Below are 14,558 nucleotides of genomic sequence, written 5' to 3' on the forward strand. Positions count from 1 at the left end.
CTCAACCACATTATGCAGTGGTTATTCAAAAGTATCATTTTGAAACAGAAGTTGTGGTTTTCTCCTTGTCATTGAAAAAATGGTTTATTTTGTGTATTTTGTTGTACAGACATTTTATAATAAAAACAAGACAAAACACACTGAATTGCCTAAAGAATGACCATGTCTCTTGCTGAAGAACTTTAATTGGGACGGAGAATGTAAAAGAACCAAGCCATCCTGAACGAAACCAAAAACACGTGTATAACTGCAGTGATGAAATGAAGGTGGATGGTGAAGAATAAATGAACCAATGACTAAAAACAAAGTCTGCAGTGATCACTTCTGATTTCTTTAAGAGGCATGAGGAACAAGCATGCAGCTTACTTTAAAGGTTTCAGTTATGCCTTGGACAATCATAAAAATAAAACATCCTGAAACAGAAGTATAATTTTACTCTGCATCAGAGTGAAGCAGCAATTGAGATGCTAACCGCAGCAACATGATACAATGATTGGTCTGAGTTGACACACACAAAAAAATCAGATTGGCATCAGATTTTTGACTACTAAGAGTCCTGTATATCTTTACAAGCAAAACAAAGTCTATGTAACACAAGAGACAAAAGCGTAATAAGATCAAGACAAATTAGTGAAGCAGAAAGCTCTTACACAACAATCTCAGAGTCCTCAGTTCCACAGTGTGAAGTAAGGCATAAAATCTCCCTGTCAGTGTCTTCCATCAACAGTGCTAAGAATCATCAAAAATGGCTCAACTGCCTTTTTTTCCTTTTCTTTCAGCAACAAAAAGTAATGCAGAAGCATGCATATACACCAGGTAGTATATCTCTATTGCTATTGTACACATACAATATACAACTGTACAGAAAATATTGGACAGAGTTGATTACAAAATGTGCATGATTGCCAATTAAAAAACAGTTACCTGTTAAAATAGAAATGCTACTCCTGGTACATACTGGTACGTCTTTTAGTTTATGAAAAATACATTTGGAGGGGGAAAAAAAAAGCTTGTTGGGTACATTTACATTATGAACACAGATGAGGATGCAAATCTAATTTCATGCAAACAGTTGCATAATGTGCTCGAGTGATGGGGGGGAACAAAAGGCTCAAGAGCAGGGCTTCATTGCTTCAATGAATGTCTCTGTTCTCCACAGTAATCGCTGAGTCACACACGGACATCGCCAAACACCTATCAGTTATGGAAACATTCACCCTGGACAAGTAAGACAAGTACTGAAGTTATGTTACATAGCATCTTAATTTAAATCTCACGTAATCAATCATTGATCTATGAAGGGATTTGAAGTTACTGGGTGGCTCCTCAGACACACAGACAATACACAACCTCTTCTAACAATACCACAGCACCAGGGGTGCTTATCCTCATCATTCAGTTTAATATGAAATACTGTAATACTGACAAGAAATTGTCAATAAAAATCAAGATTTTTGTTTCTCTCTACTGTCCCATCATTAAAACAAACTAATAATTAAAACTGTTGTGTGTGTGTAGTAAATTAATGTAGAGTATCACTTGGTTAAAACACTGGGGTCGGTGAAAAATGCAACACTGGGTCTGGAGAAAAATGTTATAAAGACACGGAATCAAAATCATGCCATAAAGTCTTTGTGCAAATTCACATTTGCAAAATGTACCATTTCTTTGACCAAAATATGATGGATGGTGACATCTTTGGGTGATAATTACAGATGAGATTTGACAGCACAAGGAAAGACAAGGGAAACAAAGAGTATTTGCTCAGTGAATCATGAAGCTGACTGATTTAAATTAATTCCATCTTAATACGGTACTGCTTAAAAAGGCAACCTTAAAGCAAACAAATAAATATGAGGACTTGGCATTTAAAATGAGTATAGTACAGTTTCAGTATTTATGTAACTACAAGTACATATAGGGCCTAAAGGTAGTGAGCAGATTTGTCTTCAAACAGACAACACGTAAGGGGTTAGGATTTAATGTTTCAAAAGGAAACAACGTCCTGTAACTGAAAGGTGTGATTCCACACTAAGGCAAAGATGTGAACAAATGGGCAATAATGAGACAGCAAATAAATTAAAACATGTTTCCTCCTTGACATAACAATTACAGGCTAATCATACTTTGGTTGGTGAGAAAGAGAGATGGAGGGGAGGGCAGTGTAAGAAAATGCAGAGGCTGAAGGAGTCCAGTGAACATCTGCACCTTCACCTCCATCCTCCTCCTCTTATTCCTCTGCAGGCTGGGCAGTGCCTGTGCTCTGACCTGCTCAGAAACAAGACCAAAGTCTTTTCTAGTGAAGCCTGGGAGGCCAGAAGAGGTGAAGAGATGGAACCCACCTGTCTGGACTTTCACAGGGATGAGCAGTAAGTGATAATGTTTTGCCAACCCTGTGTTACCGGTGCCACCACACCCCAAAAGGCCCAGTTCAGTCCTGGCCTATCCCACCTGGCAGAGCCAGATGGATGAACAGCAATAAAAATTAGGGCGAGGATGAGGCAGCTGCGTGGTATTTGACGAAGGCAATGGCTGCCAGCTCTTTGCAGAACTCCTCCAGTACAATCACCCCTTCCAGCAGAGTCATGTGGTCGATGCTTAAAGACGAAGAAGAGAAAAAGTTAGATGAAAAGCATCAAAGAGAATCTAACACGGCACACAAGTGCATTGAACCAGAGATTATGGAGGTACATACTTAATGCCCTCTGGCTCTAGACCCAATAATCTCTTCCTCACAAGCAGCAGTTTGGGTGTGAAGTCTGGAATGCGATGAATCCTCAACATGAGATCTCCCACCACCTAAAACAGACAACAAACCATAAAGCAATTACCAACATGAAACAGCACTTAGTCTATGGCCAGATAAGGTTGCAAAATCACTTAATCATTACTGTAATTAGCATCAACAGACATGACCATCAGCAAGAAAATTAGCTGCTTCCACCAGCCTCTTAAACTGCTGTTTACGCAGTGTGTGTCTCACACTGGGCTAGATTTCAAAGAATGTTAGCTACTTGGACAGATTCACAGAAAAAAAACCTGTTTAGGGTGGTGTACATCCTGTAAGAAGGAGTTTGAGTAGCGGAATGCTCATCAGATTATTGAGATGTAAGATTTGAAGACAGTTAATTTCAATTTCATTTTCGTTAGGAAACAATGTGAAACATTCCCTCTACATATAACAAAAAACATTACAAAAGCTAATCAAGAAATTTCACACAGTGATTGGTGTGGGCCTGGCAGTATCTGCTCTTAACTATCACTGTGTAATGCAGCTGGAGTCTTACCCTGACGATGACAGAGAACAGAGACCTGCAGCCAGGTGCCAGGCTGATGTAAGGGTCCAGCAGGTACTCATGCAAGTGGGGGTGCGGTAACAAAGACAACTTGGACAGCACTGCGGTTACCTGCAGGTTGACATCGTAGGGCTGGAGGACAGAAGGGATTAAAAATTTAAAAAATAAAATAAGAAACACCATACAGGCCACCAAAGCTGCAATTGACCTGGACTAGGAAGTTTCAAATAATCACATGAAAATGAACTGAGTAGAGCCATAAATATTCTAAATAAAGTCTCACATTCTAAATGTAAAAAAACAAAAACAAAAACAAAAAAAGACTCCACAATTAATACAACGATCAAACGCAAATCTAATTTTTCAAATAAAGAACACAAAACAGATGAGCTGTCAAAAAGTCCATTTTGGTTCTGTCATCATCATGGTTCTGTATTTATGACAAAAATTTGCAGCTTATTTAATTTTTAATTTTTTCCATTTTATTTCTCTGTGTTTAATTAGAAGAAGCATCTTTCTGAGCTGTGCTGATAGCAAGAAGACTTTGGTTACTCATAATTGCAGTAAGAAATAATTGTGGGGAACTGCATGGAAACATTCAATCAGTTAAAAACTGATATGCTGAAAATAAGGGATTTGAGTGAAAAAAGTGAAGGGGGCCTCAGTGGTAGAGCACTGGGTTGGCATGCAGACACCAAGGGCAACCTTGGTGCCCGTCCCGAGCCCGGATAACGGGGAGAGTTGTGGCAGAAGGGTACCTGCAGTGCCAAAAGCCGGCGACTTTGACTTTGACTTTGACTTCAATTGGTGAATTAAACAATGCAACAGAAATTTCTGCAGTGAATTGTGTGGTGGTTCTGCACTACAGATGTTTACTGTGTGCTGGATCAAACTGACCTGATCTAGTATGCGACCCATCCTGTCAAAGAGCACCTTAAGAAAATGACCCTCGAAGAATGGGATTTCCAAGTTACACTTCTCAAATGGTTTTGGAACTCCCCTCCAGTCCCACCGCTGACAAACGCCACAATAATCCCTGAACTGAGTAGGACAAGCAGAAAAATAGCTGAGGACAATGCACAGAACTGTAGGCGCAAACGTAAAAAACTGTACAAGGAAAAAACATGCAGTCGTGTGCTAAAGTGTTTTTATATTTAATGCAGAAACAAATGTTTCATCAGAAATTAGTTCTTAAATAATTTATGAAGGGGATGGAGACTTTTTACCTTTATAAATTATAGGTATACAATTCTAAATCTTGTTTCTGATGACGAAAAAACATTGGACCAGCTGAATGTACAAAGTTATTATGTTTAGGTTTTATTTGAAATCCATATTTAATTTATCCCAAAGTATGCTTTAGTAATCTGTAACAAGCTCAAACTGTAGGCATCAGTACAGACATAGTGATTTTATGTTTACCAAAACAAGCACAGCCCTACATATATTAGTGAGGAGGACTTCACCTGTCTGTGTGCATCTCTGAGGTAGGTGTCATAGCCCGTGCCTTCAACATGATATGATGATTTGGCCTCATCAGGCACCAAACACAGGAAACTGTATTAAGCAGCATTAAGGAGTTAGAACTTTAAAAATTAGGCAGCAGGCTGAGTAAGGACGCATTTAAGCAGACGGTTCACCTGTTGACAATTTTGTGGACCTCGGTCTTTCCGTCAGTCTTCGAGTGATCGGGACTCTGTGGCGGAGAGGAGCCGAGCCAGTCAGAACTAGAAAGTCTGCTGTCTGGAGAAAGGTCATCGCCAAACAGTGGATCCTCTTCAAGGTCTCTGTAGAAAGAAAACATGAGAATGTCAGGCTTACTTATTACTACTGCTTCTAAAGTGGTAACAAAATAAACACAGTACAATAAAATTCAAACGTTTCATTTAAGAGACTTTTGCATTACATTATGCACAAATCTGATGAGAAACCCACGGGATTAAATACTAAAAAGTCAATTTTGCAGATAGAAAAAGAACCTTGTAGGATTATAGCTTTGATGGTCTGCTCAGCTTGGCAAATTTCCTTTTAGAGGTTTAAAATTAACATTTTCTGGAAAGATGTGTATAAACTACATGCCCAAGCTAATTTATTTAGTAATTATTTGCATTGGTTAAAAATGTCAGTATAATGGTTCCTGTTTCATGGGGCTCAAGGTAAAATGTCTCATGACATAAAACTAAGACTTTTGATCTATTGGACATTTACAGCTTTAAAATTCATTTCCCTGAATTGTGACAACTGATACTAGGTAGACAACTTGAATTATTAAAGTCCCATTTAATCATGGGCATCCTGACCGATTGAGACAAACATTTATGAATAATGTGCAGAGAGTGGCAGAATATCTGAAAAACACAGCTAGTTGATGCATTCATTTTATTTCCACTTGTGTGTTTGTGCAAAAGATTTTTTCCAGAAAGTGTACGTAAAGCAGGCAGCTCAGCGTCAGCTCTAAGGGGAGACAGGCCCTTACACGGCATCATGGGGCTGCCCGTTCTCAAGGGGCTCGCGCTCCTCCTGCGGTTTGTTCTCCAGGTAGTTCCTCTCCTCCAGGCTACGCAGCACCAAGCTGTGAAGGATGTGCTGGTTGGGCTTTTGGATCAGTTGCTCAAAAAGCCGCAGCGTCATGATGCTGATCTGCGAAAAGGGATGAAGGCATGAGGCTTAGTTCCAACTATCAACACACACCAACATGCCGCGTGTTTGCTCACTGACAGAAAAGTAGGCAGTGATGGATTAACATGAAAGAGATGATTCATCTCTCTTTTGTGAGATGAAAATGTTGTTCTGTCCGGATACTAATTACAATTCATGTGCTTTTGGTAAATCATATGATTCACTAGAAATCAAAATCATTTTGGGGCAGATTGGCCATTTGTACTTTTGAATACTTTAACAAGGAGAAATTAAAAACTTGATTTTCATTTTTAAATGTGATCAAGAAAAGGTGTACTAAAAGTGTTTCATCATCTAGACATAAAACATATTTAGGATTCACTCATTAGTGTGACTGGGTACAAATAACTGCGATAAGAACCTCATCTGACAAGTGGTCGCAGTGCTCGATGAGTCTGTGTCTCAGTGGACACTGAATGATTGTAGCAGGAGTTTCTGGCTCTCTGTCCTCCCCCAGCAGGAAGTAAACCAGCTCCTGCAGAAGAGCCTCTGATGTCACCTGCCTGATGATCCTGTTCAGCAGAGCTGTGGAGGTCAGAATTCCCACTTCGGACCTATGTGCACCCACAAATATGCCACATATTACTAAAAAGCCATGACAAATGACACAGACATAAATTTCAATACAGTATGATTAATGTGTGAAAACAGGATTTACGTCTGCATTAGCTGTGGCTCCATCACAGACACAAAGAACCTCTCTCTCACTGCTTTAGCCATCACTGCAGCTGCTGACTGGAATACAAGAAAAAAAAAAGAAAAGTAGCTCAGCTATCTGTCAGTCTCAGACACAAAAACTTCTTTGGAGACAAGTTCTTTTATTCTGTCAATTCTAACTACATTATGAAACATCAAAAGTGAGTCTGCATTGGTTAAGGACCTTGTGAGCCTCCTTGATGAGTTGGTCACAGTAATCGAGCCAGGACAGGAAGGAGATGAGAGCCCTCTTCCCTGTGAAGATAGCAGCATCCTCCTTCAGGTTATATACATCCAGACTGAAAGAGGGAAGAAAAGGTAAAATATTAGATTTGACTTTGTATATATTAGATAGGGTGAGTTTTTTAGCTAGAAGCAGAGAAATTGTTTAATTTAAGGAGGTTAGATGAAAGTTTAAAAGCATTAATGTACATATACAACTAAAGCCAAGTTGGAAGTAAGTTGAAAATTAAGTGCCCTTTAAAATGTCATCTTAGGAAGTAAAAACGAAAAAAATATTTACCCCCAGTTGACTGATTCCACTGTCTCAATGTCTAAGGGGTCCATGGATTGTGGCAGGGCTTTGTAGAAGGACACCAACCTGTCAGTCAGCAGCTCACAGAGCTCAGTATTTTCAGTTAGACACCTGGCAGCAGCAGGCTCTGGCAAACTGACCAGCAGCATAAGCCCCTCACATGCCTTCACCACTATCCTGCCATCCTAAATAGATGATAGTTAGATAGAAACAAGGGTCATGAATACAATCTCTGAAGCGAAAGAAGAGATAAAGATTACCTGATGAGTTACTCACTGGGCTTTTTGTGAGGTTGAGCAGGGAGGTGACTAGATTGTAATTGCTGCTATTGTTGCTGTTGGTTGGACTAGAGGTGGAGGCAGCAACTGCAGCCTGTGGCTCCTCTGAGTAATCAGTCTGACCGGTGTCTGGGGCCAAAACATTCTCCTTCACCGCATCTGCTCTCTCAGGTCTCTTTGACTTGTTCTGAGAAAATCACAAAACAAGAAATTTTCTCGACTATCAACTGGTAATTTTTTTAAAAATATATTATATATGGTGTAAACATCAATATTTATGAATGTGCAGTTCAACTATTATATTTTTATTTTATAGCAACCAACCTCAAGGAAGAAGTTGACAAGGTATGGGTACTGCTTCAGTTTGGCACACACTATACAAAGGAACTGAATCTCTTCATTTTCTGTAGGAGCAGCCAATACCTCCCCACATAGACGGATCAGTTTCTGACAGACGTGTCACAGTACAGGATAAAATGTTACAAAATAACTACTAAGTAACCTCTCCGTTATGAAAATAATTTTTGTAAAAGGATCAAAAATGCACTGAGAATGCAAGAGATCTAACCTGTACAGGTCTGTGGACATTGATGTGTGGCAGGAGAGGCTGACGAATGTGCGCCAGAAGCTTTGTGTAGAAACCAAGGACCTGCTGCTTCATCCCTGGAGGACACTAATGTGAAATCATACAAAATCCAATAAAATATTTGTGCCCGCATCCTGGGTGGAAATGCAGCAAATAATAATGACTAATTGTGCAAGTGTGTATTCACATGCAATCATTTATTTTACATTCAGTCCTCTGACAACTCCATGGGCTCGTGTTCACAATTCTCATTTTTGACTTATAACATATTTCCTTCAATATAAAATATACTTGTACAGATACCATATCCTTATATTTACTGGAGCTAGTTAGTAAAGCCAGACTGTCTTACATCTGCTTTGCCCAATGTGTAAAGAGTCTCCAGAATCTTATGGTGTAGGAGATACTCCATGCAGGGTCCTGTCTCTCCAGACTCCCTTTCCCCTTCCTCCTGGGTCAGGATGTCCAGCATCTGTTCTAGGTGGGATGGGATGTTGGTGTCTGTGACTGGAGCTTTGTCATCTAACAGCAGAAAAGAGAAAATTTAAGTGTGATCCATAAAATGCAACGTTATCATTTAACCTCTACATTGCTTTTCCCTTCTTCCGTTCTTTTTTGGCTCACGCTCTTAGGAAAAACTAAGCATTGTAGTTTCAATGCAACAGTCTTTTCACTCCAACCCAACATTTGTTGTGCGTGTTAAAAAAAAAAATACATGTATGTAAAATTTCACAATCAGTGTCAATACCTAGTGTCGGGTATGGCAAGCTTATACTGCTGACGCTGTCAACAGTACCCTAAACAGCTTCACAGTAAAAAAAAGTCTGTTTACGCAGTGACATCAGCATAACCCAGTAAGTAAAAGGGAAAAAATAAGTTACAAGAGGGAAATAATAATAATAATAAACTGTTAAGTGTTCTTAACTGTACATGGCATTAAACAGTTTTCTGATTCTGCTGAGGATTGACAAAGGCTGTCAGGCTGTTAAAAAGTGACCACTAAATGAGAGGTCACATTCATTCAAGTAATGTCTGCAAATTCAGTAGTTACATGAACAAGCACGGCTACCTAAAGCTTTAAGTACATAAAAACCCCATAAGCTCTGCAGCCTGAATTATGTTAAATTAGCCTAACTAGGAGAACTGCTGCTAAGAATCTGTTTAGTGTAAACACACACACACACACACGAAAGAGACAAGATTTAAGTCAGTCAGTTCAAATAGCTTCAAAATATTTTACATACTGCATTAGACACCACTTGACACAAACACAGAGCAAATTATTTCTAGAGGCACAACACTAAAACATATTGCTGTTTGCCTATTTTTCAATTGAGTTCAAGAAAATGCTTTACCTATTAAATTTTGACAAGTGAAATAATGAGCAGATTAGCCGTGAAACAACACTCATCTGTTATGGTATCATACAGTATAAACTACTTATGATCAAGCATAGTTTCCAGTCACTGTTCTTAAACATAACACTATCAAATGACATAGACACCTTTAAATCTCCACAACAATCAAATCTACCTCGGTGCATATCATGATCATACCAAGTGTTTCTCTATTCTTTTAAGACTTTTCTTACCAGAAGTCTCAATATAGTAATGTGTAATGGCCTTCCAATGATAGACAAAGTCCTCCTGCAATGGCAGCGATGGGGCAAGCTGCAAAGAAAAATTGTAAACATAAATATAATGCATTCTCATACCAGTGGGTTAAAGTTACACCTCTAATATTCACACCAGTGAATATCAAATGTGAATCAAGTGACTCAGCTAAACAAGATATGTTTAATAAAAAAAACTGACTGAGTGAATCTTCAAACTGCAAATTCTAATGACATTGAATCATTTTTTAAAGGTTCTATTGTGTGGTACATTGGATGGTTTAACAAATGCACAGCGCAGGCGTTTTTAAAATGTTTGATCAAATGGTAACGTTAAAACTAGGAATTCTTACGCTATTTAAATCTACAATATGGTTACATAAACCAACAATCAATAGGACAGATGTATAAACCAACACGCTAATTTTAGCCAAAAGTGTTTGATCTCAGTCACCTACCTAAAGTCTATTGTCTGAAGCCCTAAACATAAAGCAGCTTGAGAACGGGTAACAGGCAGGTTACCGCTGGGGTCTTGCCAGCTGGTTTGCTAGCTAGCTGGCTAAATGGCTGCTAATATTGGGCTGCTTAAAAACGATAATGTTAGACCCCAGACTTCCCCTTTATTTAAGTAAACCCTAACGTGTGTGTAACATGCTACGTGGCCGTCCAACCATTTCCACACCGCCACTCATGACAGAATCCTGCTGTCTGAGACAAAACAGATAACTGGAGCGTTAGCTTAGCTTGCCAATGCTAACATTAACGGTAACTAGCTCAACTTGCTAAGCTACCATTAGCTTTTGCACAGGTTACTGGCTGCAGCGAAGACAACAGTTATATGGAGAATTTGACAACGGCATAACTGAATAGTAAAACAAGTACAAATGTTACATTATGGTATAAACAAGAAAATCCAAACAAACTGACAACACCAATACAAAACTCTAGCTGCTAGCTTGGGCTGAACATAATTAGCTAGTTAGCAATGTATTTCCAAAGCTGACGTTACGATATGTGATGTTTGGATGACCAAAGGCCCCCTTCAACCAAAACAGACGCTATACAAAAGCAAGCCACTGGACACATTTACGATTCGGTAAAAACTCACCGCTTCCACAGCGTGCTGGAGAATGGATGTAAATTTGGAGAACATTTTGTTCTTCGATTGGACAAGTTTTTCCCGAGAAGACCTAGAGAATTCCTCTATCTTCTTCTTCCTGTTGCCACCGCCTCGATCCAGATTGGAGGTTTCATATAATGACCCTTGTAACGAAAGAAAAAAAATAGCAAGCAATAAAATCGTAACACGCTGCTGACCACAGGACACCACAGGACTTCACAGGCCCAGTTGAACCACTGTAAACAAGACGTCCACAGACTAAAGCAGCATACTGTGGACACGGTGGCACTTCCCTCGCCAACCGCTAACGTTACTGCTACCAGACACCAGGGGGCGCAGAAACACAAGACACAGTCCAATAATCACTGGTGACTATCGACACATACAAATAGAGAGAGAACCAAATATACTCATCGAGGGGTGAACAATCAGTAATTTCTATGTGGTACAAACAATCTATAGTTCCAATTCCAATATAAAATCAAGTAGACTATGGGATTTAAATAACCCGGCACCGTAGGGCAAAATGAGCTGTTAAACAGCCGATGATCCTTTATATGCATTAATACGCATCCGATATGCATTGATTTGGTCTATTTCAGTGTTTTTTCCCACATAGGGATGAGCTCAAAGTGTCACTGCTTTTAGGAGAAAAGTTAAAGAGACCACGTGATGAGGAGATTGCCAAATATTTGCCTTAAAGCAGTCGGATTATTTTGGGGGGAAGAGAAAAAAGAACAGTGATTGCTCCACGGTGCCTGTCAACTTTATGGTTTCAGTCTACTACCACGTCAAGAACAGCACAGTCATCCCAGACTAAAAGTAGGCAGGCCGGTTAACGTTTACGTGATCCGACAGCAGCTGCAGGCAAGGTGTTGGAAGAAAGATTTCATTTATAACTCCGTAATTGTGTGATATTATGTTCAAATATGGACATAAACTAGTTGGAAAATAAGAAGGATGCTGTCTGTTCCAGGACACGCCCTGCCGCTGGAAAGTGCTCTCTCCATCGCGGAGCCTAGTCTGCTCCACAAAATCGCAGGCTGTATGTTTCCCTGCCTTTAAACCCATCAAATAACAGCTAAAAACTTAAAGCATATTTAACACCAGGTTGTCAGCCGGTCTTTTCCCCTCCCTCAGAGCTGCACCAGGGTATCTCCTCCTGTAAATTTCGGCAAAGAAAGAGAGGCTCTACCTACCGGGCATGTCTGCTAGAGGTGAGTATCTTTTGCCGCAGAAGCCTTCATAACAATACATGTAGAAGGAAAAAAAATCTCTTAATTTTGGGAGGGGGGGGGGGTTCTTGGTTCAAAGATGGGTGCAACAGAGAAAGGCGCCCATTTTCGTCGTGTTTCGGGAGGATCAGGCTGTGATAAGGACAGTGTTATTTAAGTAGGTTACACCGGTGCATAGCTGAAACTACAGCTTCCACTGCTGCAGCCTTTTCGACAGCCAATAACTTATTTTGTTCATATGAATAGTGTGCACACTGATGCAACCTATAAAAAGAGCGTTCTATTTAAAAATAACAGCTGTGATAATAAAGCATCTTTAACTTTTGACATTATCTTTAATCAGGCATGGTCCATATCATTAGTTTAGAAAAATGCACACACACCCTGATAATCACCTAGATGAAAACTGGGTGCATATAGTTTGGATTATATTATTCACTGACTGCACGTGTGTTGAGTAACTTCAGGATCACTTCTGGATCTGGTGAAGTTAGACCATCTTTCCATGTTTGTGGGAAAAACAACAATATTGAAGTTGTTACATGGTGCAGTAGTTCCAAGCTGAGTTGAGAAGATTTCTTGCTGAGCATAAAACCACTGACAAATGCAAACAGTGCAGGTGTGTGTTCCCATCAGGTGCACCTTTTTGCTTTACTGGATTTGTGTCAGGTAACTGTCTGCTCTTACAAATGAAATATAAACAGCTGCCAGCTGTTCCGGCTTTAAGTTGTGATCAGCTGGTTTGAACGTGACCTCAAGATCAGTATACTGAATCTGGAGGTGGATTCATCCAACTGTTAGGGAGCAAAACATCAACAATTTTTGAAGGAGCAAGATTGCTTTGAACTCATCGCCCCCCCTCCCATCACTGATCTGACCTATACTGTATCTGTCCACTGTGGTTGCTGGTGAAGATTGATGGAGCTCAGAGCCCACCAGTTGACAGCCCCCCTGTGGTACAGAGATCTGATTAGCACACTGGAGCCCCTGCAAACAGTCAATCATTATTCATGAGAGGTACACCCCACAGATGTACAGTAGTGAAGTGCTAATTATCTCTGTGTTCGCCTGACAAATGTGAGGGTATAAAACAAGGCAAATTTACAAAAATGTTATCTATTTAACACTATGTCAAATCACACATATTGACCATAGACTATCTATCCCATTTTTCCAATCTCAGCTCCTCAATTGTGAGGATCTGCTTTCCTTTTTCAGTTGTGATGCAGCACTTAAAATTAATGGACATTTTCCTTGAATTTGTATGTTTAAAGTTTTAATATTAGGTACTTATACTTTAAACAGCCTACACTTCTTTTACCTCTGGTTACGTTCTTTTTAGTGTTCTACATTAGCACCCATTAAAAAATGTTGGCTCATCTAACTCCTATTTCCCATCTCTGTGTACATTTATGATTAGTGACCCCTCCCTCAGCTGTTCATTGAGCACTAGCCATTACTGGGCTCTCAGTCTTACAGTTGCCAACTCCCCACCCCTGTTATCTCCACTGGCCCATCAGCTTTTACCTTGGTAGTGATGCTCTTCCATTAGTCACCCACCTTGTAACAGATCCTCGCAGACAAACTGGTCTATCTGGGCTTTGTGTTATCATATTTACTGGGCTGTGTCCTTTTCTGAGGGGTAAACTTAAAATAAATATTTTCTAAAAATAAACACTAAAAAGTTATTATCCTGGTGATGTTTACAGAGCACATACTATATTTTATCTCAAGCTATGCAGTCACTTTCATTTGTAGCCATTAATCTGACCACCACTGAGCAGCTCCATGGTGGTGGGGGAGGTGAGGCTGGTGGGGTTAGGTGCATTTCTCAAGGTCACTCGTGCCATTTGAGTGATGATGTGAGCATTTCTTATCAAATTACTCTATGCACAGCACATTTGCACTCTTGGTCCTGGGCTTTTCACCCAAAACCTGTACAACAGTTATGCCTTTTAACATAATTGCTTCATTTGTTATGATTGCTGGCTGTTTCGGTCTTTGCTGTTTTTGTTGGCTAAATGTATGTGAGTGAGTTTATTAGTCTTCTTGGTCTATTTAAGGCATTTATCTCTTCTCCACCACAAAATCTTGAAACAACATGTTGGACAGAGTTCTCATTTGTGTGAGCCTGTGTTGTTGTTTAGTTTTCCATTACTTCGGGGCTGTTGTGTACGTTGGCATCTCATAATTTATTTTATTTTTTATTGATTTGACATAATAAACATAAATTAATTTTACAACATATATGCAGAAAACCTTTTTTATTTTATTTTTAAAGATTAAACTACATTTATTTTTCATATTCCTTTGCAAATCCAAATTATCATGAATTATTAGCTTGAAAAGAAAAGAATAATGTTATTGTTACAAAAGTGGAGGTGGCCTGTGTTCACTCTGTGTAATTCCCATATTGTAGAGGTGGTTTTCAGTAACCAGATCCTAAAGTAATCCTGTTGATATCGGGAAAGCTTTAAGGGAGTGAAAGAAAAGAAAGTCCTCCCTCTGACACCCTGTACAT

The 14,558-nt window shown here is 39.5% G+C and overlaps 2 protein-coding genes across 2 annotated transcripts in view; one reads left to right on the plus strand and one right to left on the minus strand.

Moving 5' to 3' along the window:
• Positions 1–313: 313 nt before the first annotated feature.
• Positions 314–11,118, minus strand: fhip2a (FHF complex subunit HOOK interacting protein 2). The gene is made up of 17 exons (XM_067525761.1): positions 10,791–11,118; positions 9,662–9,740; positions 8,423–8,592; positions 8,053–8,157; positions 7,809–7,931; positions 7,483–7,671; positions 7,195–7,391; positions 6,856–6,970; positions 6,634–6,710; positions 6,337–6,529; positions 5,773–5,936; positions 4,937–5,083; positions 4,763–4,853; positions 4,194–4,337; positions 3,288–3,428; positions 2,696–2,799; positions 314–2,597 (listed from the first exon to the last, which is right to left on the minus strand). Exons 1-17 carry the CDS (start codon positions 10,833–10,835, stop codon positions 2,486–2,488), a joined length of 2,196 nt encoding a protein of 731 aa, XP_067381862.1. The 5' UTR covers positions 10,836–11,118; the 3' UTR covers positions 314–2,485.
• Positions 11,119–11,456: 338 nt separating this feature from the next.
• Positions 11,457–14,558, plus strand: part of ablim1a (actin binding LIM protein 1a) — a 37,233-nt gene continuing 34,131 nt past the window's right edge. The window contains exon 1 of the mRNA XM_067525782.1: positions 11,457–12,019. Coding sequence (XP_067381883.1) covers positions 12,007–12,019 — 13 coding nt within the window. The 5' untranslated portion in view covers positions 11,457–12,006. The remainder of the gene's footprint in view (positions 12,020–14,558) is intronic.

This window comes from Channa argus, chromosome 1, assembly GCF_033026475.1.
Source record: "Channa argus isolate prfri chromosome 1, Channa argus male v1.0, whole genome shotgun sequence".
NCBI lineage: Eukaryota > Metazoa > Chordata > Actinopteri > Anabantiformes > Channidae > Channa > Channa argus.

Bases quoted from the DNA above. Each gene is read 5' to 3' on its own strand.
- fhip2a (XM_067525761.1), bottom strand. From the start codon at position 10,835: ATGTTCTCCAAATTTACATCCATTCTCCAGCACGCTGTGGAAGCG. The intron at 5,084-5,772 runs GTAAGGGCCTGT...TTCTTTCTACAG, and splicing joins GGGCAGCCCCATGATGCCGT to AGACCTTGAAGAGGATCCAC. The intron at 2,598-2,695 runs GTATGTACCTCC...TTCGTCTTTAAG, and splicing joins CTAGAGCCAGAGGGCATTAA to CATCGACCACATGACTCTGC.